At 48.9% G+C, this 24,765-nt stretch overlaps 1 protein-coding gene and 1 long non-coding RNA gene across 3 annotated transcripts in view; one reads left to right on the top strand and one right to left on the bottom strand.

Annotated features, from left to right (window-relative positions):
* Positions 1-2,333: 2,333 nt before the first annotated feature.
* Insig1 (insulin induced gene 1) lies at positions 2,334-11,555 on the bottom strand. 2 transcript variants are annotated; one of them, XM_050119937.1, is made up of 5 exons: positions 11,119-11,553; positions 9,070-9,194; positions 8,041-8,207; positions 7,464-7,563; positions 2,334-4,178 (listed from the first exon to the last, which is right to left on the bottom strand). In XM_050119937.1, the coding sequence occupies exons 1-5, from the start codon at positions 11,468-11,470 to the stop codon at positions 4,149-4,151; spliced, it is 774 nt and encodes a 257-aa protein (XP_049975894.1). In that variant the 5' UTR covers positions 11,471-11,553; the 3' UTR covers positions 2,334-4,148. The 2 variants fall into 2 exon arrangements, with proteins under 2 accessions (XP_049975894.1, XP_049975895.1); XM_050119938.1 differs by lacking the exons at positions 2,334-4,178; positions 8,041-8,207; positions 9,070-9,194 and having other exon boundaries at positions 7,481-7,563; positions 11,119-11,555.
* Positions 11,556-11,669: 114 nt separating this feature from the next.
* LOC126487230 (uncharacterized) overlaps positions 11,670-24,765 on the top strand; it is an 18,630-nt gene continuing 5,534 nt past the window's right edge. Inside the window, exons 1-2 of the long non-coding RNA XR_007588316.1 lie at positions 11,670-15,471; positions 17,006-17,092. This is a non-coding gene — a long non-coding RNA (uncharacterized lncRNA). The remainder of the gene's footprint in view (positions 15,472-17,005; positions 17,093-24,765) is intronic.

Here is a 24,765-nt window from a genome sequence, read left to right as displayed (position 1 = left end):
TTCGTGAGAGAGAAAGACTCATCTACTGTAGTAAGGCTGAGTGAGAGTTCTGTATTACTTGGAATCAGGGACAAGGGGACACCCACTGTTCTGCAGGCCCATGGGGATAAAGAAAATCAGAACAAGTTTGAAAGCCGTTGGGAGATAACACGGCATTACAGGGCTTCTCTCAAAGGTGGAAATCAGAAGGCTAGACATACTTCTGAGAGGGTGGCAGGCAAGTAGTTCTAAGGACAGCCACTGTGTTAGCACCAAATACTGCCCAGGGAGCCCCCACTCCCCAGTCCCGAAATTCCAGGTCTAAAAGCAACTGGCAAACACTTGACCATGGAGTACCCAAAAAAAAAAAGTCATTCCCCTCCTGGGTAAGATAACTCTTGCTGTTGGTCACTAGCATGGAAATTCTAGGGCCACCCCTAGCAGGCAGGAAGCAACCCTGGCCCTGGCACTTGTATGCATCCACCCTGGAGGACCCTCTACACCCCTCTCAGCTTTCCTGTGGTCAGGCTGACTCAACAACCTTTACTCCACAAATCAGAGACTGGAAGATTGTTGACAGAAGAGGACAGTGCACTGCCTTGGCTTGACAGGAGCTCGGGGTATATACTGCACGTTCACAGTGAATGCAGTCTTTTGCTTAGTTCTCCCAACCAGCATGTGTCAGCATAAGTACGTGTCAGCTCTCTTTACGTGGGGCTGCTGGGGACATCAGTCAGACCGTCACTGCTGTGGGTGTGATGCTGAGGACAAGAAAATGGCGCTCAGGTAAGTTTCCTGTTGCTGTGAGAGAACAGCTGACAACAGCAACTTGGGGAAGGAAGGGCTTCCCCGGCTCAGGTGCAGCCTTCACTGTCGGGGAGGTCAGGTGATTGATGGAGGTGCAGCCTTCACGGTGGGGGAAGGCACAGCGATGGAGGAGGCTGTGAGCTTCTCTCCTCACAGAGGACAAGAATGCTGGCACTCAGCTGGCGTCCTGTTTCCCCTTTTATTCAGTCTGAGTCCCTAGCCTATTGATGGAGCAACCAGAATGAAGTTGAATCTTCCTCAGTTAAGCCTTTCTGGAATAGGTGGTTCTTCTCAAAGACTAGGGAACTGACCTCACCCAGGCACTGCTGAATACTTCAATAAATGCTAAAATTCAGGTTATGTCTTAGAAGTATCTAAGGGGAAATCCAGAGTATCCTTTGGGTATCAGACTCAGATCTATTTCCGGACCCTTGTCTGTCAATATAAGCTCTGCAGTCTGCTGCCTGCTGGAGACTCCCCCAACTCCAAGAGTAAGCAAGAAGTCAGACAACTTCCCGCAGCCTGTGTAGAGTTGAGTCTCTGTTGCAATCTTGTAGTGACCCTATGGCTGCTATCTATTGTGTGGTTCATTATCACAAAGAGAACCTGAAGCTGCAAGAAGAAAGCAGCTGTAGCTACAGGTTGTCCAACTCTAGGAGGGTGGGAGAAAGCAGGAGATGTGGGCCAGCCTTTTTACACTTTACCAACATACTGGCCATTTAAATCTGTCAAGCAAATCCCCATGTGAGGACCCAGGAATCTGAAGAACTTGGTAAATGAAATCAATGAAGTCAATAATGAGCCCCTATGGACTCAGCCCTCTCAAATGGCTTGAGAGAAGTTGGTGGAAGTATTTTGTGAATCTCCTACCTTGCCTTTCATGAATGAAATGGCAGTTCATGCAACGACCAGTAAAATTCGGGGAGTTTTAGCCTCCAAAACACAAGTTTAAAGTGAGCTTCCCTGTTGGAGTCAACATACACTGGTTCCTTTGCATAAAGGCTGGGTGTCCAGCTAGAGAAGTGTACAGCACCACCCTACCACTGTGGCTGCTCAGCGTCAACCTTGTCTCGGATGCAGTAGGAACCTATGGGTGTGTGTCTGTGTTACCATGCGCTGGGCCACCTTCAGTATAGCATCAAGGTCCCCAGTGCTGAAAGCTGCCAACTGGAAGGCAATCAAGGTTGTGGTAAGCATGGTGGGACTACCCTGGAAGTAATACGCATTCTTTCAGCACAAGGAGGAAAGATGGCTTTTTGCACACAATCACTCCACCCTAAACCCTGTCACCAAGAGCTTGCGAGAGAGCAGGTGATGGCCTTGTGATAACCCAGCTTCATTCTACCTACCAGTAGGGGTGGGGGCAGTGGCAGGTTCCTTTTGGCTCCGTTTAGCTCCTACTACATAGGCAACACCTTCAAAGGGCACTTCCCAAAGACTATGTCAAAACTCCATCAAACTGAAAAACCCTTTTCTCGTGAATCTTAACACCCTACACCAAGGTGCCATTCTCCTCCTCAGAAAGAAAAACTCAGAAATGCAACAGCTGGTTTTGAACCTTTAATAAAAGTAAAAACAAAACAAAACAAAAAAGAATGCAAAAAGAACACAATGCTGCAAACTTAGCATGGACGTAAACCTCGCTGGGTGTTCAGATCGGGGACAGTGGATGTGGTTGGTACTAATTACCAGTTTTATAAATTCGATCACTTTGGTTCAGTGTACCTGCTATAAACTATTGGCAAAAACATCCTTCGGATTCACATTTTTTGGCTACATTATTTCTAATAGATTTATTTCCAGTTGAAGAGAAAAAGAATCATATATGATCAAGTACATCACCAAGTTCACTCACTTTCCTTCTAGTAGCTTCTGGTTTTCCTAAGACACTGAAGTATTTGCTGAGGAACGCCTTCGAAGGACCATTTGTTTTTATTTCCAGGAAATTTTAAGGATTGCTCCAAAGTCCAGAACAACCCATTTTCTCTTAACCAAAGTAGTTTCAGAAAACCAGTTTACTCCCGACATTTTCCTCAAAATAAACTAAGCAAAACCCCAATGAGCATCAGCACGTGAGGGAACCCAAACCCGCAAGTCCACACAGGCACCAAGTGTCTGTCCTGCCTGGGGACCAACTTCTGCGTCATTGAGTCAGTTCCACAGAATTTAAAACAAACCAAAAACACTTACATTGTAGAATACAAAAAAAGGTAAATTTGTAAGTAAAAATGACTAAACTCACAAAACTGGAGTATGTCCGAGGACTGGGGCGCAGTGGAGGGTGTGACTGAGGGAGCGTCACGCTGACACAATATTGCTGAGCTCGCCTCCACGCACCTCTGAAATGACCCGAGAACCCTTCTCTGGAACAGCTCACGCGGTAAAAAAAAAAAAAAAATAAAATAAAATAAATATTTAAGAGAATACAAGGCTCAGATTGGTTTTCATACACATTGCACTTGAAGTCGAAGACCCAATACTTGCAAATTAGGTCCCACATGGTCTATGTCATTCAATGCATACAGGACACTGCGTGTTTGACGCAGTGATGTGCGCACTCAACCTTTTACAAGGCAATCACAGATTGCAAGGTCCATAGGGCTGTGGAAAAGTCCTCTCCACTCTGGAGTGACAGAAACAATTTCGGCTCGTTACGACTGAAACATCAGACAGCTACTCACTCTTAGATGGTCCCAACTGTGGACAAAACTTCATTTAAACTGAGGAGAAAAGTCCAGCATCATGGTGCAGAATCACGACTTTGCACTGCCCTTGGCTCTCAGGAAGATTGTCTACAAACCCCTGGCAGTGACCCACATGTGAGCGCCTGCCTGAGCATGACCTGGAGATGTGGCTGCACTGGGACCTGGGGAGCATGACCTTCCTCCAACTCACTGCTGCTCTTCTCCCTGCTCCCTTTTACACAACCCTATTTGAACTCTGGATACATACTCTTACTATACGTACTTCATGTCTGTAAAGCACCGTCAGCCTCTCTCCTTTGGGCACTGACACAAACTGCAGGTTGGTAGTTCATTTTGATTCAAGGCTTTGAAATATGGCAACTTGCTCTGAATGATGAACGAAATCTAATACTCAGGAAACTGGCCCCACCCCACCCTCACATACAGCCTGGGATGGAATGTTCCAGTGCAGACAGCCGTGAGGGTGGGTGAGCAAGGTAAGACTTAGGTGAGTGGCCCTTGCCTCCACTTGCTAGTCTAGACCATGTGAACACTTGTTCAGGAGTCATTTATCATCAGCAGCCCAGTCTAAATGGGACATTGAGGAAAAAGAGTCTTCATCACACCCAGGACCAGTGTCTCCGCATCCTGCTTCCACTCTGAACCATGCCCTGAAGCTCAGTCACTGTGAGGCTTTTCCGGAACACCCTATGTGGAAAAGAAGAAGAAAAGTCAGTGGTGGAATGTTTAAATGGTTGGGACTTATACAATCTCTTTGTCTGGGGATGAGGCAGCTCAGGTTGAGTGCCATGACCGCCTTTCAGGCTGCTAAGGCTGCAGACTTAGCTCTTCACCTATGAAGTTCTGACAGTTCAAACCTCAGAAAGTGGTGCTGCTCACCTGTTATGCAGAGTCAGACAATGACAAGTTGAGTGACTAAGCCACCCAGCCACAGGAAACACTATCAAAGCACCGCCACCCACGCCAAGGTAGGACAGGTGCACCTCAGAGCTGACTCGGTGCAATTAGGACCCTACTTTAAATCGGATTTAATGTGTAAAAGGTAGGTGGCTTCTGCTGGAGCCTTGATCAGACCCAAGGCCTCTGCTACACCTGCCCTGGCAGCAGTTCAAGCCTGGGAATCATTGTCATTGCCAGGCCTGCAGGACTGACTATGTGTAGGACGGTGTCTCATCGGCAGAGCTGATTGGATAGAGGAAACACAAGCTGCCAATGCAGGAGAGACAAACCTCAATTCACACACCCATCCTCTAGAAGCCTAGAGACCTCCTACTCTGTTCAGTGTTCCCACATTCAGCAGCCACACATAATAAGATCCAGGGATCAACGAGTGATAGACAGAAATGGTTGTCAGAGTGAAGCCACCCCAGAGTATGGCATGCCTTCTGCCGGGTGGTGGCGGCACAGGCCTTTAATCTCAGCACTCAGAAGGCAGAGGCGGGTGGGTCTCTGTGAGTTCAAGGCCTGCCTGGTCTACAAGACGCATTCCAGGACAGCCAGGAATGTCACACAGAGAAACCTTCTCTTGAAAAACCTAAATAAATAAATGAATAAGCTGTAAACAAACTTGCTTTATTTTTGCTGTTGTTTTCTTTCTCCATTTTTGAGTGTAGCTTAGGCTGGTCTGAAACTCACAGTGACCCACGTTTCTGCCTCTCAATGGCTGGAATTAAAAGTATGCCCCATACCTGGTCCAGGCCAGATTCTTAATAGACAGTTGGAAAAAAAAAGTTAAACCACCAAATTATACTATCTATTTACTGACTCTACGAACTAAAGACAATTTTAGAATGTACAGTCCTCAGGAGACTAAGCCTGTATTAATGTAAAAGATGAAAGACTCAAGAAGCTACAAATGGGCTGAGACTCCCTGGCACCTGGCTGCTCACTAAGGCTAGCTACGCAGTGCATCCTAAATGGAAGACGGCATCTGGGACCCTGGCCTGTTTACATCAGCTTTACATCCATTTGCTACATGTTAAAGGGCCATATAGTATATCAGTGAGTAGCATGGCTCAAATTGCACACACTTGTGCAAACATCAAGTTCCATATTTACAACACATTAATCATAGCTTCTACTTCACAGCTTGAGAGTTCCACTAAGTAACAGCAGACATGGCCAGTAGTCAGTGACTCAACTGTGTCAGGAGACAGCAGGAAAGACTAACTGAATCCAACAGCAGGGCGGCAAGCTCCACAGTTAGTGTCCCTGTGGGAGAGGGGACAAGGAGCCGGCATACACTGAACTGCTGTCTGCAATCTGAAACTTGACTTTCTGGGGAAAGGCTTTATAAACGCAAACAGCAACGGCTGCAGATTCTATAAATGATGGCAAGAATTTTCTCTAAACACACAGGCTGATGACAAGCTTGCTGTATTTTCAGACACCCAGGACAAAGGGCACATACGAAGAACAACAAAAGCTCCACACGGAAGAAACTGCTCTAAGTCTGTAAGCTGAGTTTCTGAGCATGGCTCTCCTTGTGAGTGCCCAGGGTTTCATGTTCAAGGGAACTACAGGCAACAAAGAGAACTTATGAGTAGCAGGAGGGCAGCAGAGGTTCCTAGGACAGTTCCTCTAGTGTCAGTCATTTCTAGGTGTCTAGACTGTGGCATGCAGATTCCCAAAGAGGATGGGAGAGCCTTGGCCTCTACACACATTATCCTCTCAGAGGTCACAACTCCAAACACCTTTCAGACTGACACTAGTCAACCTGCTTGAGGTCAGCTCAGCTCAAAAGCCCAGGGATTCTCTGCCAGACTGAGGACAAATCTCAAAACACGAGATACCAGGAAGCCTTTCTTCCTCTGATAACTACCTGGGCACACTGCGGGGAGCGAGCGTGAGAGAAGTGTCGTCATGTTTTCACGTGATATGGATCTCGTTTTTTGGGGGGGTAGTTTGTTTTAAGACAAGGTCTCTGTAAGTAACCCACACTAGGCTCAACTCAAGACCCACCGGCCTCAGCCTCCTGGTGTTGCATCCTACCATGCCTGGCTTCCGACAAGGTTGCTAATGCTGAGGACAGCTTTCTACCTCTCCATCACAGACAAGAGACAGTTCGTTTCTGACTGGCTGTGATCTGGAGAAGATTAGAGGGACAGAAGAGAAAGACACCTCTAATCCAAGACCTTAGAAACGACTGGAATTTTTGTGAGATATCCAAATGGCCTTCAACTTCAGCTTCTCCTGAGTGGGTGTCAGGTGGCGGTTTAAAAATAGCACAAAACACTGAGATAAGCACTCAGAGAAAGCCCTGGAGCTCAACCCTGTGTGCGATGGCTCTCTCTAGTCACCCTCCTGTAAAGTTCACTACACGTAAGCCCATGTGTCAAAGTCCTCTTGATAAAATGTTCACATTATCTTTAAAACTAAAGTGTTCAAGTGGCAATTGTTGCCTGGTGAAGAGATCTGCTACAAGACTGTGCACTCAGTTGCCTCAGAAGTGACCCTGGATGTAAGGAGGTGACACTGTTTTCTCTCCCAGGGAGAAGAGAGTTAGTACCCCAACAAGACGGCCCCTTTACACAGTGGTCAAGCCATACTCTAGAGCTCTCTGGACCATTCTTTCCCAGTGCCTGAGCTCAGGTACCTTTTGGTAGGGAGTGCATGCTGGTTTGTCTACAGACAAGGAGCTCCAGCATCGCCTGCAGCCACTGACTTTGCCAAGAGATGCTAGAGCGCAGCTGACAGTGCTGCCTAGGGGTGTATGCACTCAGAGAACCACAGGCTGCAGCTGCAGGGCACAGGGCCACCCTGAAGCTCTGGTTGCTTTCCAGCATGAACAAGTACAAAAAATCTGGACATCCTAACTTAGGGAAGACCCAGCTAGGTATCATTTTCTATTTACCATAGACTATCCTCATCAACTGTTGCTAAGGAATCTGAATGAGACAAATATCAACACCAAATATACCTGCCTCACTAACAAGCCTCAAGTGTCCAGAGAACACTGAGCACTGTACTCACCATAGCTAACTGCCGTCCTATGTTTCCCACTGTGACGCCACCTGAGAAAAATATACACGGGAGCCAGGAGCGAATATAGAGGAAATCTGGGGATGTGTACCTGGGGAGAAAACAAAACAGTCTTAGCTACCCAGGCAGCCTGGGGTCCAGGACTCCCGTGATATGGGTGTAGGAGACATTTGTGAGCTACAGTTAGCATCAAATGCCAGTGTCTGAAAGACATGTTTTATGGCCACCAGACTTTCTTCTCACCAAGTTATGAATAATGAGTTTTTTGTTTTTCTGAGACAGGGTTTCTCTGTGTAATTGTTTTGGCTGTCCTGGAACTCACTTTGTAGACCAGGAAAGCCTCAAACTCACAGAGATCCACCTGCCTCTGCTAGGATTACCAAGTGATGGGATTAAAGGCATGTGTCACCACCACCTGGCTTGGATAGTGAGTTTTTAACATTTGCCAAGAAAAACCATTTTGAGATTTTCAAGTTATTTTGCAAAAAAAGCTAAATAACATACAAAACGTCTATACTTAACAGATAGGTGTTGTTACCAAAGTAAAGCAACATTTTAACACACTTACTGGTAGACACCATTATACACAAGAAGCTGAGTGATCAGCGTAGCTAGGAAGGCGATGGTGATCCCGAGCCCAAGGCCACTTCGGGAGCGGTCAAATGTCCACCACAGGCCCAAAGACAGGGCTGCTAATGTCAAAGACAGCTGGACATTATTGGCAAAATCCAATTTCTAGAGATCCAAAAGTTAAGGAAAAGTTTCCTAATTTATCATAAGAAAATACTAAACCCCAGAATAACTTATAGGCCACATTGTACAGTAATGTGCTGGTAATGATGGCATATAAACAAAGCTGAACCCCCACCTCCAGGATGACATAAACAAACCTAAGACACCCATCCCCAGGGAGTACCGCATCCAGAGCACTGGCTTGTCATAGTAACTTCTGAGAGCCACAAGGAATGAAGCTCTGCTAAGATATTATCTCTATCTCCTCACCCCTTCTTTTCAGTGAGTGGAGACAAGCAGGCACTACCCCATGTTGTCTCTGGACCAGCCCAGGTTGAAGGGCAGGGGCAAGTCAGTCACTTTATTCAGTGCCTGCCAATTAGCACTATGAGAGTTAGGAAATCATCTGAGTAAGGAAAGAGCCCCTGACGTTGGTGCACAACGTAGTATCTTTTACTCCAAGTTACTCTAAAAACATAGTATTTGAAGCATTTACCATCAAATCAATCATTTTCACAGAAAATGTATAATGCACAAAAACACAGCACACTGCATGAAGGGAATGTGTCAGCTTTGAGCACTAGAAGCCCAGGGGCTACCTGAGCAGCCCTGGACTTCTGTAACAGAGAACAGGAACAAATTCTCTATTGCAGGAACAAGCATGTCAGTGGGGCAAAAGCTAAGAGGGAGGATGGATCAAGTCCACTAGAACCACAGTGACTGAGGGGCAGAGTACATCCACTTCTGGTGTTAGCCCCAGTGTCCTAAGATGAGTAAAAGGCCCTAGAAACTGAAGTCCAGAATTCCTCTAAAGTACAGGGATGAGGGAATGAACATCAACATCCATCACAGTAACTGAGGATACGGCACTGGCGTGGTTGATGCCAACGAACACCGCTATACAGCGCATGACGCTGGCCCACTCTCGCTTGAACTTGTGAGGTTCTCCAAGGTGACTGTCAATACAGGGGTACAGTAGGCCGACAACAGCTATGTGAAGAAAAACAAAAACAGGATTAGAATACACTGGCTAAAATTAGCACTTGTGTGGTCATTATTAACAGGATCCAAACCACTTCTTTTCCTAGGCCATTTGTCACCTGCACCACAAAGTTCTTGCTATTTTGAAAATACCCTATAAGAAAAGGCTGTGGTACGGCCACTTCACACTGCTTCCTCTTGCCTAGGCCTGGCCCCAGTGGGACAAGTGGCATACCGTGGGGAGGGCAGGGCCCTAGAAAGGGAGAGCTCTGCTGCCAGTCCCAGGCTGCCCTAGGATGGCTGGGCCTCCTCATGTTTGTTTCCTCATGTGTGAAATGAGCGTTATGTAAGTGAAGTGGAGGGCAGAGTAGGAAGAAGTTTTGTGGTTCTGAGTTAGTAATTGTCACAAACACAGACTCAGACTCCTGAACACTTGGACAGCGGCAAATTGGATATTCCAGAAGAGACCAAGAGAGTAAAAAACAGGAAAGGGGTGTCTGCAGTACAAGTAGGAGAGCCCCCAGGGGACACAAGGTACGTGTGAGTTGCAGCTAAGTTCAAGATCTCAGGCTGCAGTCATTCGGCCTTGACAGCAGTGAGAAAGATGCAGGTTCAGCCACGTATTCAGAGGAGGGGAGAAACCATCTCAAGTATTCCTCAAAACTTTCATTACAAACTTTATGTTCCATACGCACTTAGAAAAGAATTTCAAATCTACATCTTATGCCCCAAAGAACTTTTAAGTGCTGGGGTAACAGTTCAGTGGCAAATGATTTTTGCCACCCCAGTCCCAAATAAACAAGACGTTCAACCATTACAGCCATAAACCTAGAGTGCATTGAAAACAAAGATGCCAATTTTGTCCCAAAGGCTACATCAACCTTCCTGGCAGGGGCACGCAGCTGTCACAAGGCTGACCCCATAATGCTGCAGGTGAGCCTCAGAGCAACCTTGGGAATCAAGTACCCTGCACATTACATCCAACCCATGACTCAGCCACAGCCCAGCAGCGAAGCCCAGCACATAAAGCTTAGGCAGGCAGTCCATAAAAGCTGGCTTCAAAGCAGACAGGAGCTGCTCCTGCTGTCCTGCGGTCACAGGCGCAGGTGTGTCTCTCCAGTCCGGAGGAAAGGTGTACCAGAGTTTATACTGCCCACTCACACAGGCCAAAAGGCCAAAAACAAGCAAGGTGGGACAAACACCTGACAGATGTCTTTGGAATAAATGCTGTGCATTGAGGGATATGCAGGGATCTGTTGGGCTGTGACCAGTCAACTTTTTTTGTTTTTGTAAAACCAGCAAAATAAAAAAGAAAGAAAGGAAAGAAAGGAAAGGAAGGAAGGAAGGAAGGAAGGAAGAAAGAAAGAAAGAAAGAAAGAAAGAAAGAAAGAAAGAAAGAAAGAAAGAAAGAAAGAGACTGTCTCACGGAACAAGTTTCGTTGGGCCTGAGAGGTGACACCATAGGTGGTCTTAGGCCCAAAGGTTCCTCCTTTATTACTGTCCCAAGTCTACTGGAGTTCCAGAGGGCTTGGCCGCCAGCCACAGGGCACTCACTATCAGCAGAAGGAAGTAAGGAGAAGTCTGTCCCCTGGCAACAGCCTCTTGAGCGCACGTGATGGTTTGTTTTCAGTTATTCAGCGGGGTAGCACGTTTGCTCAGGCAGCCAATGGCTGCGTGGTGCTGCCCTCACCAGTTCTCCAGGCGGCCAATCCTGGCTTCTGACTCCGCGAGACAGCTGCGACTCCTCCACTTAAACTGCCAATTATCTCCTGACCTCATCTCCATCACTAGTCCCTCCAACTTCCGCCTGTCTCTCGCCCGCGACTGGGGCTCCCAACCATCTCGTCTCCCTTTTCTTGTACTCAGGGTGACAACAGCTGACGTGTCGTCGTCCCCCCACCCCCCGACTCCAAGAACAAGGAAGGGCACTCACCGGCAGCCGTGCCACAGCACGGGGGCACCCACCAGGCAGAGGAGAAGATGGTGGCGATCACCTCGTCGGGGAAGAGCGTGACATTCCGCTGGATCTGCAGCAGGTTGAGCACCAGGGCCAGGACCACACCGAACGAGAAAAGGACGAGGCTCCGCTGCACCAGATCGTGGTGCCAGCTGCCGGGCCGCGCGCTGCATCCTGCCGTTCCCGCTCGCTGGACCCGGGGCGAGGGCTCTGTGGCTCCGGGGCCCTGTGGACAGCGAGCTGCCGCAATCATGCCTCGCGGGAGGCTGTACGGCCTCGCAGCGCCGGCGCTTGGGCAGCTCCAGACGTGGTCGTGCAGCCTGGGCATCGGCGGCCAGGCGCACCGTGGGAGGAGCTCGCCACGACACCACGCGTAGCGCGCCCGGACGGCCCAGGAGCGGCCGCGGCCCCGCGCGGGTTCCGTTTATAAGGCGGGCCGCCGGTGGCGTCACGTGACCACACTCAGCCTATCGACCGCCCGCGCGCCCCGCTGGGGGGCGTGTCTTTCAGAGGCTCCGCCCTGGCCGCGCGCCTGTCCGCTCGGGGTCTGGTGAGGCGGCGGGAGCCAATAGGAGGAGGGCGGCCCATATGACGTACGCACACGCCACCGGGGGGTGGGGCTGGTGCCCGGCACGCGCGCTTCGAGCGAGTGCGCGCAGCACGGGCCGGCAGCAGGGCGGACAGGACGCCGGTCTTAGGGTCCGGCCCTGCCCTGCCCTTCCCTGCAGTGCGCTGCCCGACCTCGTTTGCTGAAAGAATGCGGACACTGCGGGTCCTCGCCTTCCCCAGGTTCCGTGCGCAAACCCCTCTTAGTGCTCTCAAGACCCGGGATCCTTAGGGCCGAGCACTTCGTTGGCCAGGTGACAGGTGGTCTGTAGGTTCACAACCCAGTCCGGAGCGCCCCCCCAGCCAAGACCACACCGGCTAAAGCCACAGGGCTTGTGACCAGGCCTGAAAGGGCACCGTGTGACCTTAGGTAGGACGTGTGGTGGCCAGAGAGTAAAACAAAGCCAACCTCCCTAGCAGGCTGTTTCTCAAAGTTCCTGCGGGAGGTCAGTTTCCCAGCGTGACGCAGCACCGGTGTGGGTGGCTTGGCCGCCTTCCTCGCTCACAACACGTCCATTCCCCTCTAAGCCATATTGGCCGTTCTATGCCTTGTTCAGAAGAACTCGAAGGAGTTTTGACTAAGGAATGTTGCAATTTGGGTCTTGGCTTTTTTGCCCTCTGGCCAGTGCAAGCTTGTGAAGGTTGCACGGGCACGCGCGTGTGCACACACACAGTGGGGGGTGGGGGTCATCAGTTCGGGAGCCCTCTCAACAGCAAAAAGCAGGAGGGGCTGCCTAGCTTCAGTGGATAGAAGTTGTTAGTGACTGTGAGTCTCTACCGTGGGATGTGGCAGGTGAGCCTCTACCAGCCATTATCGGCTGTATTCCTTAGATGTTGAGAAAGCTGCACCTGTGTAAATACATACAGCTTTGCCCCTAAGGAACAGACACATCACTCACAGGAAACTTGGCCCAAGGAACAGTCACGTCAGTAACTTGCAGGAAGCTGGCATGATGGGACAGGCTGCAGCTCAGACCCTTCACCCACACCCCAGTACCATGCATCTGTCTTGTGGGTCCTGAGTTGTATTCCAGTCCATTTTGCTTGTCCTTATAGATTTCTCCAAGGGTTCTTCCCCCGCCTCCCTCCAAGGATTCTTTCTGTTGTTATAGTCCCTATGGGCAAGCCTGGAGCTTCTAGTATTTTGTGCATTTCTGGGTTGCTTGCCTCTGGAGTGAAGACTTCGAACAGTTGTCTTCAAACAGTTGCTCTGTTACCAGCTATTAGCTTGGTTGCCTCCTCTGCTTACCCAAGTCAGTACTCACCCCGCCTAACCTGCTGCTTGGCATCTCATCTGTACTGGGACAAAACAAGCTGTGGTCCTAAACCATGATGGCTGTAGTGGCACACAGACCAAGGTGCCCTGTGGACCATGAAGGATACCCACCCTGTGCTCTGGTTCCTGGGGTCCCATGGAGACTGCCACAGGCTCTATGGGCTTGTGAGCAATTTGCCCTCACAGTCAGTGAATGACGCTTCCATAGATAGGGTGATGGTAGAGGAGAGTTTGGACTAAGGCTTTGGAGATGCAGCCTGAGTACCAAAAGTGATAGCCAGTTATTCTAAGGCCTGCTAGTGTCTCTGTGCATACTGGAAATGGATGATCAGGGGCCCCCTCTCTGCCCTGAGGATGAGTGGGGTTGCTAGGGAGATGCTTTTGAAACAGAGCTCCTGGGTGCGCCACTGTACCATGTTACCATATTAACATGTACTTCATGTTAATCATTACAGACGTACTGATTGCTGAGCTCCCAGCTACTGGGGACTCGCCTGGAGACCATGCAGGCAAGGTGAGCCAGCCACTCCCTTTGTATCTCTGCATTCTTTCTGGGATAATAGCAATAATCACTCTGGCTTGTATTCTTAAAATGGAGTAGATAAGGAGATATATCGGCTACTTTATTGCAAGCTTACCCCATGTTCCATGTTGGCTATTCAGAAAATATAATCATGTCTGGAGCTGAGGTAACAACCCAGTCAGTAAAGCGCTTGCTTTACAAGAATATGAACCAGCCGGGCGGTGGTGGCACACGCCTTTAATCCCAGCACTCGGGAGGGAGGCAGAGGCAGGCGGATCTCTGTGAGTTCGAGACCAGCCTGGTCTACAGAGCTAGTTCCAGGACAGGCTCCAAAGCCACAGAGAAACCCTGTCTCGAAAAACCAAAAAATAAAAAAAAAAATGAAAACAAGAATATGAACCAGACTATGACCCCCGCAGAACCCACATAAAGGGCCACACGTGCAGGAGCACATGTGGGTAATCTCACTGCTAGAGACATAGAGGACCCTTGGACCTTGGTGTCTCGGTGGTGTAGCCAAAAAGTGAGCTCTGAGTTCAGAGAGAAACCGTGTCTATAAAAAGGTGGAGAACAATTGAGGATGACTTCCGAATCCACCTGTGCTCTTCACGCACATCAACTTTCAGCCCACCACCCACCACCGAGCAAAAACTGCTGTTACGATTTCATACTAGGCCTGGGGGGGAGGGTGGTGGCGCACGCCTTTAATCCTAGCACTTGGGAGGCAGAGGTAGGCGGAACTCTGTGAGTTCGAGGCCAGCCTGGTCTACAAGAACTAGTTCCAAGACAGCCAGGACTGTTACACAAAGAAACCCTGTCTCAAACAAACAAAAAAGATTTCAGACCATGTATTTCCACATATTTTTTCCTATGCAGAAGTATATGTGGCTTTTTCAGTTTTTATTTTCAAAGTTTATTGTTTTTAATGTGTGCATGTGAATGTATGTATGTATGTGTTCCACATGCATGCAGGTGCTCACAGAGACCTGAAGAGAGTTCAGAATTCCCTGGAACTAGGATTATAGATGGTTGTGAGCCACCAGGTGGATGCTGGGAACCAAACCTGAATCCTCCAGGAGAACAGCAAGTGTTCCTAACCACCAAGTCCTCTCTCCAGCCCCCTTTTTCATTTCTAAACATTTATTGTGTGTGTGTGTGGGGGGGTGTGGCTGGAGGTCAGAGGACAACCTGTGGGCGTTGCTTTTCTCCTTTTGTGTGGGTCCCAGAAGTTAGAGTGCAGGCCTTTACCCCCTGAGCCATTTTGCCAGCCCCTGTACCACCTTCTGAGTCCTACTGGAGTCATTCACACACAGCAGATCCTGTGACCAAGTGACCGTGAGCTTCTTCAAAGCGTGACTTTGGTACCGTGGTTGAAACTTCACAGACATAATGCACAGCTTCCTCACTACAGGCCTCACTGTTTTCCTGTACTCAGAAGGTGCATAGGCTGCCGCAGGGTCACTGCTACCTCTTCGGCCTTCCCTAGCGTCAGACCACCACAAAGCTGCTGTCTGCTTCTATGGGCTTCCTGTTCCAATCACTCTTGTGAACATGATATTCACTGTGTGGTCTTTGGTGGTTCTCTTTCAGCATAATGTTTTCAAGATTGATCTGTATTGTAGCACAGTACTGCGCTGTCTCTTTATGGCTGGCTAATATTCCAATGTGCAGCTTCACTTTACTTTGACCTTTCCCTGGTTGGCTATTTTGGCGGTTATGAATGATACTGCAGTAAAGACACGTGAGACACGTGCTTAGCTCTGTGTGTGTACTTTCAGTTCTCTTGGTGAAATTACAGGGTCTTACAGGAAACTGTTTTCCAAGGCAGCCACACCACTCTGCAGTCTCATCAGAACATCACAAGGGGCCAGCCTGGGTGAGGATCCCAGGGGAGCTGTAAGGGAAGGTAACAGTGATCTCACAAGTATGTACCTCTCTCGAAGGGTTTGGTTGTGAAGAGGTGGGGGTAGGAAATGGAGCTGGATGGAAGAGAGAGCAAGTCCAGTAGCTGTGGGACATAAGCTGGTTGACTCTAGTCACTGAGTCCACTGGGGACAGACAATGGATGGGGGCAAGTCTTCCCTCAAGGGAGTAAATGGTTTTTAAAGGGAAAGGGTCTCTTGTGTAGCTATGCCCTCAGATGGGAAACTCTGCCTTGTGTGTGTTGGTGGAGGACAGGATCAGAAAGCTCAAGAGGCTTAGGAATTCATGAGAGCCCTCATGGAGGTTATCTGAGCTATAAACAGTCGCTGGGGAGAGGAGACAGGGATGCCTGCAAAGCTTGCAGGTGGGGAGCTCCAGAGGGCTGCAAACATGCAGATTCTGTGAGAGCGCAATTGTGCTGGAGTAGGCTGTAAAAGACAGCAATAACAACAAAAGGCTGTTTGTGTGTGTGTGTGCGCGCGCACATGCATTCCACAGTGTACGTGTGGAAGTCGGGACAACTTTTGGGAGTGGGTTCACTACTTCTATAATGTGGGTCCCATGGACTGGACTCAAATTTTCAGTCTTGGGGTCAGGCAAGCACTTTTACTTACGGAGCCATCTTTTCAGCCTACAGTGAGTCCTTTGGTGATGGCTTTGTGTCGCCCACACACCTATAATTAACCCCATGGACTCACCGGTTCTCTAACCTAGACTCAGTGGAATAGCACCTTTGGTCTCCAGCGACTGTCCTACCTGGAGTGATGGACAGTATTCATACACTACACAGGGAGGAAGGGCGATGGTGGGGAAGGGCAGACTGGGGTTGGGGTTGGGAAGGTGGGTGTGGGGAGCTGCTCTCTTAGGGTTGAGGACCTGGGGAGATCTGTGATAGCAATGCCACTGACTTGCAAGGTGTGATGACTCTGTGTGTGACTCTACATCAGCATAAGGGCTTCTGGGGTTTTTGCTGGCAGAGAAAAGGCAGAAAAATGGGACCAGGGAGGCAGGATTGGGGCCTGGTGATTGATGGGGTCATGCCCCCAAGTTCTGGAAGGTGGAGGGAGAAGCAGAAGGCAGTTCAGAAGAGGCCCCCAAACTGGGAGGACAGGTGTTCAGAGAGGAGAGGAACCCACATGGAACTAGATACAAGCCCCAAGCATGCAGGGATCTTTGTGCACTTGCTTGGTCTTACTGGCCTCTGCCTTTGATTCTGGACCTGGCACCACGTGATCCCGTAGAGTAGAAATGCTGGGATAGCACAGCTGGGGCCGAGGAGGCCGGCTTTATAGACAGCCAGGCTGAAACCAGCAAAAATGACATGGGGTTGCTTAACACCTCACTGCTTCCTTCCGGCTTTCTGCAAGGATTAGCTGGTATAAGGCTTAAGGCAGGGGACTTGTGGAAGGGTCTGTTTGGGGAACTTGGCTGTGGCCTCCTGATTTCTTGGAAGTTGGATAACAGCTTAGTTTCAGTTTGGTGACATGGGACTTTAGCACAGTTGGGTGAGGTTGTTTTTCTCTGCCCTCTGGCAGCTGGACCTGTGCAGCAGCCCTTGGAAAACCAGGAAGCTAACAGACATCTCTGGTCCTGAGTAGGCAACTGGTGAATGGCCCAGCCAGGTGGGGGTAGAAGCTGAGGATGAGTGCATCGTGGGGAGATGCTGGAGATATGGGCAAAGTCCAGAATGGCTTGATGACCAGGTGCTGGACTGCTGGACAGCACGTCACCCAGGAGGGCAAGGCCTGGATGACTCAGGCTTCTGTAGGCCAGTGTGGCTGACAAAGGCTCACAACAGGTTTGGAAAATGGAGGTGGTCAGTGTAACAGGGATGAAGATAGGGACTGGTGGTGGTAGGTGGGGTGCTGGGTAGGTTGTGTGTCCTCTAACCTATGTCCTCTCTGGACCCTCAGAATTGTTTGGAATAAAAGTTACTGCAGATGCAAAAAGTTAAAAGATGAGGTCACTGGGTGCAGGACAGACCCTGATCAATGTAAGGGTTCCCGTATTAGAGGAGAAGAGGAGCCAGACCGATATAGATACCAGCAGCAGCCTCCCCCAGCTTTAGAGGGGTCATGGACTCCATACTCTCCAAATTCTGGCCAGGGCTGAGTTTCTGTTGGGGTAGGGCTGGAGCAGCAAGGAAGTATGGAGAAAGGCTTGGGGTTGCAGCCCATGCTATAGACACACTGGTGCTTTCTGTTGGTCCCCAGGCCCCCAAGGAAAGGCTGAATTGTCTGTCCTAATCTCAGGCTCCCAGAGGAGCCCAGATGGAAAGAGAGCAGATCATCTCTGTAGAGCCACCGCTCTCCCAGTGGGGTTTGCCTTGGCTGACCCCTGCCCTTCCTTACCCCATAGCACCTTCCTCCCTCAACACCTCCAGGTCCTCTGCCCTCTTTCTCCTCTTCCCCCTCCCTAACCCTCCCCCCCCCACTCCCTCTATTCCTTCTCTCCACTCCCACCTCTCCTCCTCTTCCCTTTCTCTATCCCCGCTCCACTTCCTCTTCCCTGTCTCTCTCACACTCCTTTCCTTCCATGCCCGTTGCTCAGTTAGAGACACAGAGGTAGCCAGGTGTCAGGAGCTCGCACACTCCAGGTGTGAATCCCCTGTGGCTGCTGTGATAAGTGAGCTGGAGCACATTAACTCATAGCAATATGAGTTTATCGTCCCAGAGGTCTGGAGTGTGAAAGGGGATGCATCCCCTCTGCTAGGATCTGTTTCTGCCCTTCCTGACTCCTGAGACCACCTGCTTCCCTTGGTCAAGGCCTCCTCCTCTCCTCCCGCTGACTATTGTGGCTCTGACTTTCCTCCTGCCACCCTCTCGCGTCCTAGGACATTTCATTTACATCAAAACTATCTAGAGAAGCCCGCCATATGTGTGTATGTTCTTTAAGTCCCATTTTCAACATGAGGCATCAGGAGGTAGAACCTTTGGGGGGGTGATGAGGTGAATCAGAAGACTCCATCATTACCTCATCTCAAGGACTTTGACATAGCCACATCTAGAGTCCCTTTTCCACCCAGGCCATGCTTCACAGGCTGAATGTCAGGACTCAACTCCAGGGCTGTATGTCTGCCAGATCCCACCTGAAGACAGATTCCATCCAGCACATTGGCTCCTGTTGAAGCCCAAGCCAAGAGCTCTGGAAATTCAAGCCAGGCCTGTCATCCCACTTCAAAGACTGGAGAAATACCAAGTTTTAGGCTATCCTGGGCAACACAGTCTTAAGGGGAAAAAAAAGAGATGGAATATAGTAAATGGTAGCAGAGCCCCAGCTTGGCATGCACAAGGCTCTGAGTTTAACCCTAACCACTTAAAAATGGGAGAGAGGGAAAGGGATGGGTCCTTCAGATACTTAGGAGGCTCCAGCCCGCATGTGGACAGAGGAGCCAGGGAAGCCAAGGTAGGCAGAAGGTGTCTTCTAGTACATGAGACTCCAAGGACTCCTGAACAAAGAGATGGAGCTGGAAAACAAGCTGGGATGGAGCCTAGCTGTTACGCCAAGGAGTATGGCAGTATTATGGGGGATGGTGTCCCCAAATCATCCTCATCCACCCACTTCTACTGATGGTGGTTAGCTAGTGCCCTTCCTTTCTGTGGTCAGATGATGTCCAAGCCTATGTCTGGACCATAAATAATAATAAACTGGCATGTGTGCAGTTACAAGCATACCAAGCAGCCAGCTGTATCCCGGGCACCCCATCCCCCCCGTCTTTCTCTCTGAGGTGATTACACTCTCCTCCTCAGGCTCTGTTCGTCTCTGTCTCTTTGAATAAACTAGCATGCACCCTAATCAATACCATGGGCTCAAGGTCATATTTAAGCTCCACATTGCTTAAGTACTTAGCCCTGAGATTAACAGCAAACTTCCTATTCTACAGTCACTTCCCATGCCCTTGGGGAGCCACGATGGCTTTATGGTGATGTGGACTGTAAGTGAGAAGCACAAAAGTGGCAGGTGATATTTTAAGTAAGCCATAAGGTTTCTGCTGTTCATGGCAGTACCAGTTCAGGCCTGGGCTGTGGTTCTTCTCCCTGCATGGCCTGTGGTCGTCACAGTCCCTGATTGTGAGGCATTGTGTGTTGAGGAGAGGGACCGAGGTTGCATGTTTGCTGACTATTAGCACGTATGGGTCTCTTCTAGAAGCATGTTGAACTCTGAGCGTGGCTGCTATTAGGAGGGGCAGTGCAAACTGAGAACCTTTCTTCCTCGCTGAAGCCTGGGAGACACTTTAGCATGGAGTCAGCCTGGCTGGGGATAGAGAGGTACGTGTGGGCAGCATGAAGGAGCTTGTCTGGTAGCATGAGGTGGTCTTGCTCAGGAGCTGTGTGGAATATGGGAGTGGTTTCATACCTCCCACCGTTCCCCAAGGCTAAGGTCATGGCAAGCTGTTATACCCCACAAGGACGAGAAACCAGACCTGGAGAGTCTGATCACCAGTAGGCTCTCCTGGTGCATGGCCATAGGGGTAGACACTTGGTTGAGAGACAGGGTGTGGCCAGGACACACCATTCTCAGAACCAGACCTTCAGAGTGTACTCAGGGCTGCACAGAGAACAATGACTATAAGAACTCTGAAGGACTCTGGAGTGTGTGGCTCCATCTAGGCTGTCAGTGTCCTAGTAGGGCAGAGGAATCTTACAATAACACAAACAGTCATTGTCTATGTCGCTTCCATGTCTAGGAAGGAGAGCAGAAAGACCACATCCTGTTCTTCAGCCAGGCTCACGGTGGGACAGAGGGTCAGGAGATGGAACCCTGAGGGGCGGGGGCAGTGATGAACGCTAGTCTGGAGATGGAGCCCTAAGGGGCAGGGGCAGCGATGAATGTTAGCCATACAGAATGCAGATGCAGACTGTGCAAGATAGAAGATGGGTCACTGTGGAACTGAGGTCTGAGCCTTCTCAAGGAGGCAGAAAGAATGGAGGTCGCCTGCCCTAGTATGGGTGGGCAATGATGCTCTCAAGGTCAGAGTCAATCTGTCAAGAGAGATCAAGGCTGGGAACAGAAGGGCTGAGGGAGGATGTGGGGAGTGTGCTGCTATGTGGGCATGTTTGAGGCTATGGGCCACTAGGGTAATGGTGGGAAGGTGGGCAGACACCTGTGTATTCATTGTACATGCCTCCACACCACACAGCACCAGAGAACAGTGCCTGAAATTCTCAACTCAGATTCCAGTATGTTGTGACTTGCAGTGTTTTCTCTGTACATACAAAACTCTTTGCTCTTCTAGAACTATAACAAAACTTAAGATTTTCTTACAATCATCCCTCAGTGTGTATCAAAGTGATGCATATTTGGGCCGAATTGTTTGATGTAGTGGCATTTCGCTTGTATTTTAATAAATAAGACTTGCCTGAGGATCAGAAAAGTAAAACAGCCATACTGGGCAACCTTACAGACCAGGCAGCAGTGACACGCACCTTTAATCCCAGTAGCCACACTAGCTTGCCATAGAAACCAGGTGGTAGTTGTGCACGCCCTTAATCTCAGAACTAGAAAGGATTATAAAACGGGAGGAGACAGTTCTTAGGCACAGTCTCATTCTCAGGTTTCCTGGAAGCAGGGTCACCATTTTCAGACTAAGGTCAAGGTAAGAGCCAGTGGCTGGCGGCTTTCCTTTTCTGGTCTTCAGTTTGAACCCCAATATCTGTCATTGAGATTTTATTAATCATGCAACAGTTTAATTTTTAAAACTACTTTTTGAATTGATTGGGGATTTATAAATAATTGTTCAATGAATACCAGAGTGAAGTTAGGGCAGAATTTCTAACTATTTCTGAAATGACCCTAGACATTTTTGAACTATATATTTATAAGGAGAGTTCTTAGTACTGAATTTTAGAAAATAAAAACATTGATCATTGGGGAGATGGCTCAGTGGGTAAAGTGCTTGTGTAAAAGTAAGGACCTGAATTTGAAACCTCAATGCTCCCTAAGAGCCAGACGGGTCTCATGGTGGACTTATAACTCCAATGCTAGGAGGCAGAGACAAGGGATCCCTGGAGCAAGCTATGTTAGTGGAATTGTTCTGCTCAGGGTTTAAGTGGGAGACCCTGTTTCAATATGTAAGATGGAAAGTGGCTGAGGAAGAAGCCTGACATTAATGTCTGGCCTCCATATACATTTGTGGATAGGTGAATCACATGCACCCATACATATGTAGGCGTGAACACACATACACACTGCACACAAACACGCACAAGCCTCACTCATCTCTGAAAAACACCAGAGATAGTCTCCATCCTGTGCTCCAAATATTTGGCCATGAGGCAATTCCTTATGTAAACATAGACAAGCACATCCATCTCATTAGTATGCAAATTTGCTTCTGTCTTTAAGGGATAATAAATTAGATGTATACCAAGGAATTGTTTGAAAAGAAATGCCTCTGTGATTTATCATCAATAAATGTTTGATTGCTATACCTGTTTTATAGAATATTTGCCTTGGCATCTTAGTTACTTTTCTATTGTGAAGACATCATGACAAAGACAACTTATAGAAAAAAATAGTTTATCGGAGGCTTACAGTTTCAGAGGTCATGAGCCCATGACCATCAGAACATAGCAGTATGGAGGCAGACATGGTGTTGGTGTAGTAGCTGAGAGCTCACATCTGATCCACAAGTGAAAAACGAGAGAGAGAGAGAGAGAGAGAGAGAGAGAGAGAGAGAGAGAGAGAGAACTGGAAATGGTATGGACTTTTGAAACCTCAAAACCCACCCCAGTGACACACCTCCTCTAACAAGGCCACACCCCCTAGACCTTCCCAAACAATTCCAGTAATTGGGGACCAAGTATTCAAACATGAGCCTATGGGGACCATTCTTGTTCAAGTCACCAGATTGAGCTGGGGTAAAATTTCTCAGGTGAAAAGGATATGAGTAGATTTATTTATTTATTTATTTATTTATTTATTTATTTATTTATTTATTATGTATACAGTATTGTGTCTGCCTACAGGCCAGAAGAGGGCGCCAGATTTCATTACAGATGATTGTGAGCCACCATGTGGTTGCTGGGAACTGAACTCAGGACCTTTGGAAGAGTAGGCAGTGCTCGTATCCATTGAGGCATCTCTCCAGCCCCCATGAGTAGAACTCTTAAGCAATCCTCAGCAGAACACCATGGCTAAGGAATGGAGGGTGGCCTTCATTGGGGCCTTGTTCTTTTAAAGCTTCCTTTCTTCACAGGCCTTACCCCAGCACCCTCCCACATTCACTCCCTCGTGCCTTTCATTTCTGTACACTGAAGGCCAGCGTCAGCTTACAGTTGGATGGCTCGTGTGGCCAGCATTTTCTTTGGTTCTTGCTCTCCAGCACCTGTGGCTGGCCCTGTTGACTTCTCTTGGGTTAAGTGGCCACAGAACCCTCCTCACCCATGCTGGTCATCTCCACGTACTCTTGCCTTCACTCTTCTTGTCTACCCCAACTGGCCATATTCCTGAATCCCACTACAGGAGGCAAATGTCATTTGGCCAGAGGGAAGTGCTGGCAGAAAAGGGAAAGGATGGGTGTGATCTCCCTGCTCACTCAGCTCTGAGGGTGCCCTCAAGATACCCAGGCTTGCCCAGCCTTGTTCCTTCCCCCTAGCAATGTAAATTGCTTTCTTAAGCTGCCTGTGTGTTTCACCATCTGCTTCTTTCCTCAGTTTTGGCTGTGTTTTCCAGGCAGCCTCTCCACTAAAGAGTCTTTCTTTAAATGATCCAGGAGAATTTTGTGTCTTGGGAGGGTCCAGCAAAACAAACACCTCTTTTTGTTCCCCTCCCAGCAAGAAAAAGATCTAATGCTTGGGTGAGCCTGTCACCTTTTGTTCAGGTGCTCTGAAACTTTGGAAACAGGCTTCTGAGGATTCAGGAGGCTGCAGGGGTGCAGGACAGCTGAAGGGGTGGTATGCTACCACAACAGCTGTAGCTTTCTGGGTGTTTGAACCTAGGGCAGCAGAGACACCTGACCATATTAGGACAGTCTGAGACCCAAGACTTTGGCTCGATAGGCACAATAGGTCTGCAAGGCCCTGTGTCCCAGAGGCACAGGGGGAGGGTCCTTCTAGCCTCACCTGCCTCTAGGTTTCTAGAAGAGCCACTGCTCCTGGCCTTTATTTGAACCATTGCCAGCTTTTCTGTTGCCATGCCTTTCTTCTGTGTTTACACATAGTGTCCTTTCTGTTCAACTTTCTCCTCTCAAAAAGACAGTCACTTTGGATCAAGTATCCCGCTACCTCATTTCAATTCCTTGTATCTTCAAAGACCCGAGCTTCTCATAAAGTCACTTTGCGGGCATCAGGATATTTGTCAGGTTTTAGCCACTGTGACAAAATGCCAGAGAGAAACCTGGCAAGAGGCCGCCTAAAGAAGGAAGACCTGATTTTGGTCCTTAGTTTAGGAGGATCCAGGCTGTCATGTTGGGGAAGGGACAGCAGCAGTACAGGGACCCAGGACACATCATATCCACAGTGAATGCCAGTGCTCATCTGCCTTTCTCCTTTCCCCATTTTAATTCAGCTTGGACTCCCCAGCTCATAGGACCCATCTCTAGGGACTTAGGACAGACCTTCCCTCTCCATTTAAATCTCTGTGGCAATGTTGTCACAGCCATGCTCAGAGGTGTGTCTCCTAATGATTACAAAGCCAACCATGTTGACGACAGCTACTAACAATCACAAGCAGGAAAGGGTTGCTTTACTTGTTGATTTCAGTCCATATTCAACTAGCTCCATAGCTTTGTGCCTGTGGCGTGGTAGGGAGTAAAGCCTCTGGCCTCATGGCATCCAGGAAGGGATGCAGAGAAGGGATTGAGAACAAGATACAGCCCCTAAGGACCCATTCTCTTCAACTAAGTGCTACCACCCAAGTGTCCATCAAATTATAAGCCCTTCAATGAAGTGATTCACACAGATCTAGTTGCATCCCTGAAGCCCCACTCTTGCACACTACTGTGCATCAGGGACCAAGCCTTCAGCTTGTGAGCTTGTTTGACATTTCAGATCTGAATCATCACACATGGATTGGACTTCGACATACCCTTATTGGGGACACCAGTTAGTCCACGCCAGTCTGGCTTAAAGAAGATGGAGATCACAGGGAGAACCAGGTGTAACCTCCAGGACATGGGAGTTTTAAGCAAAACAACTCTAGCTTCGGGCATAAAACTGTATTTTCGCTGGGCGATGGTGGCGCGCGCCTTTAATCCCAGCACTCGGGAGGCAGAGGCAGGCGGATCTCTGTGAGTTCGAGGCCAGCCTGGTCTACAAGAGCTAGTTCCAGGACAGGAACCAAAAAAAAAAAAAAA

Source organism: Alexandromys fortis, unplaced genomic scaffold, assembly GCF_014885135.2.
Source record: "Alexandromys fortis isolate MF-2015 unplaced genomic scaffold, M_Fortis_MF-2015_v1.1 scaffold_177, whole genome shotgun sequence".
NCBI lineage: Eukaryota > Metazoa > Chordata > Mammalia > Rodentia > Cricetidae > Alexandromys > Alexandromys fortis.
The sequence above is the reverse complement of the archived record's forward strand: the minus strand, read 5'-3'. Positions and strand labels throughout refer to the sequence as shown.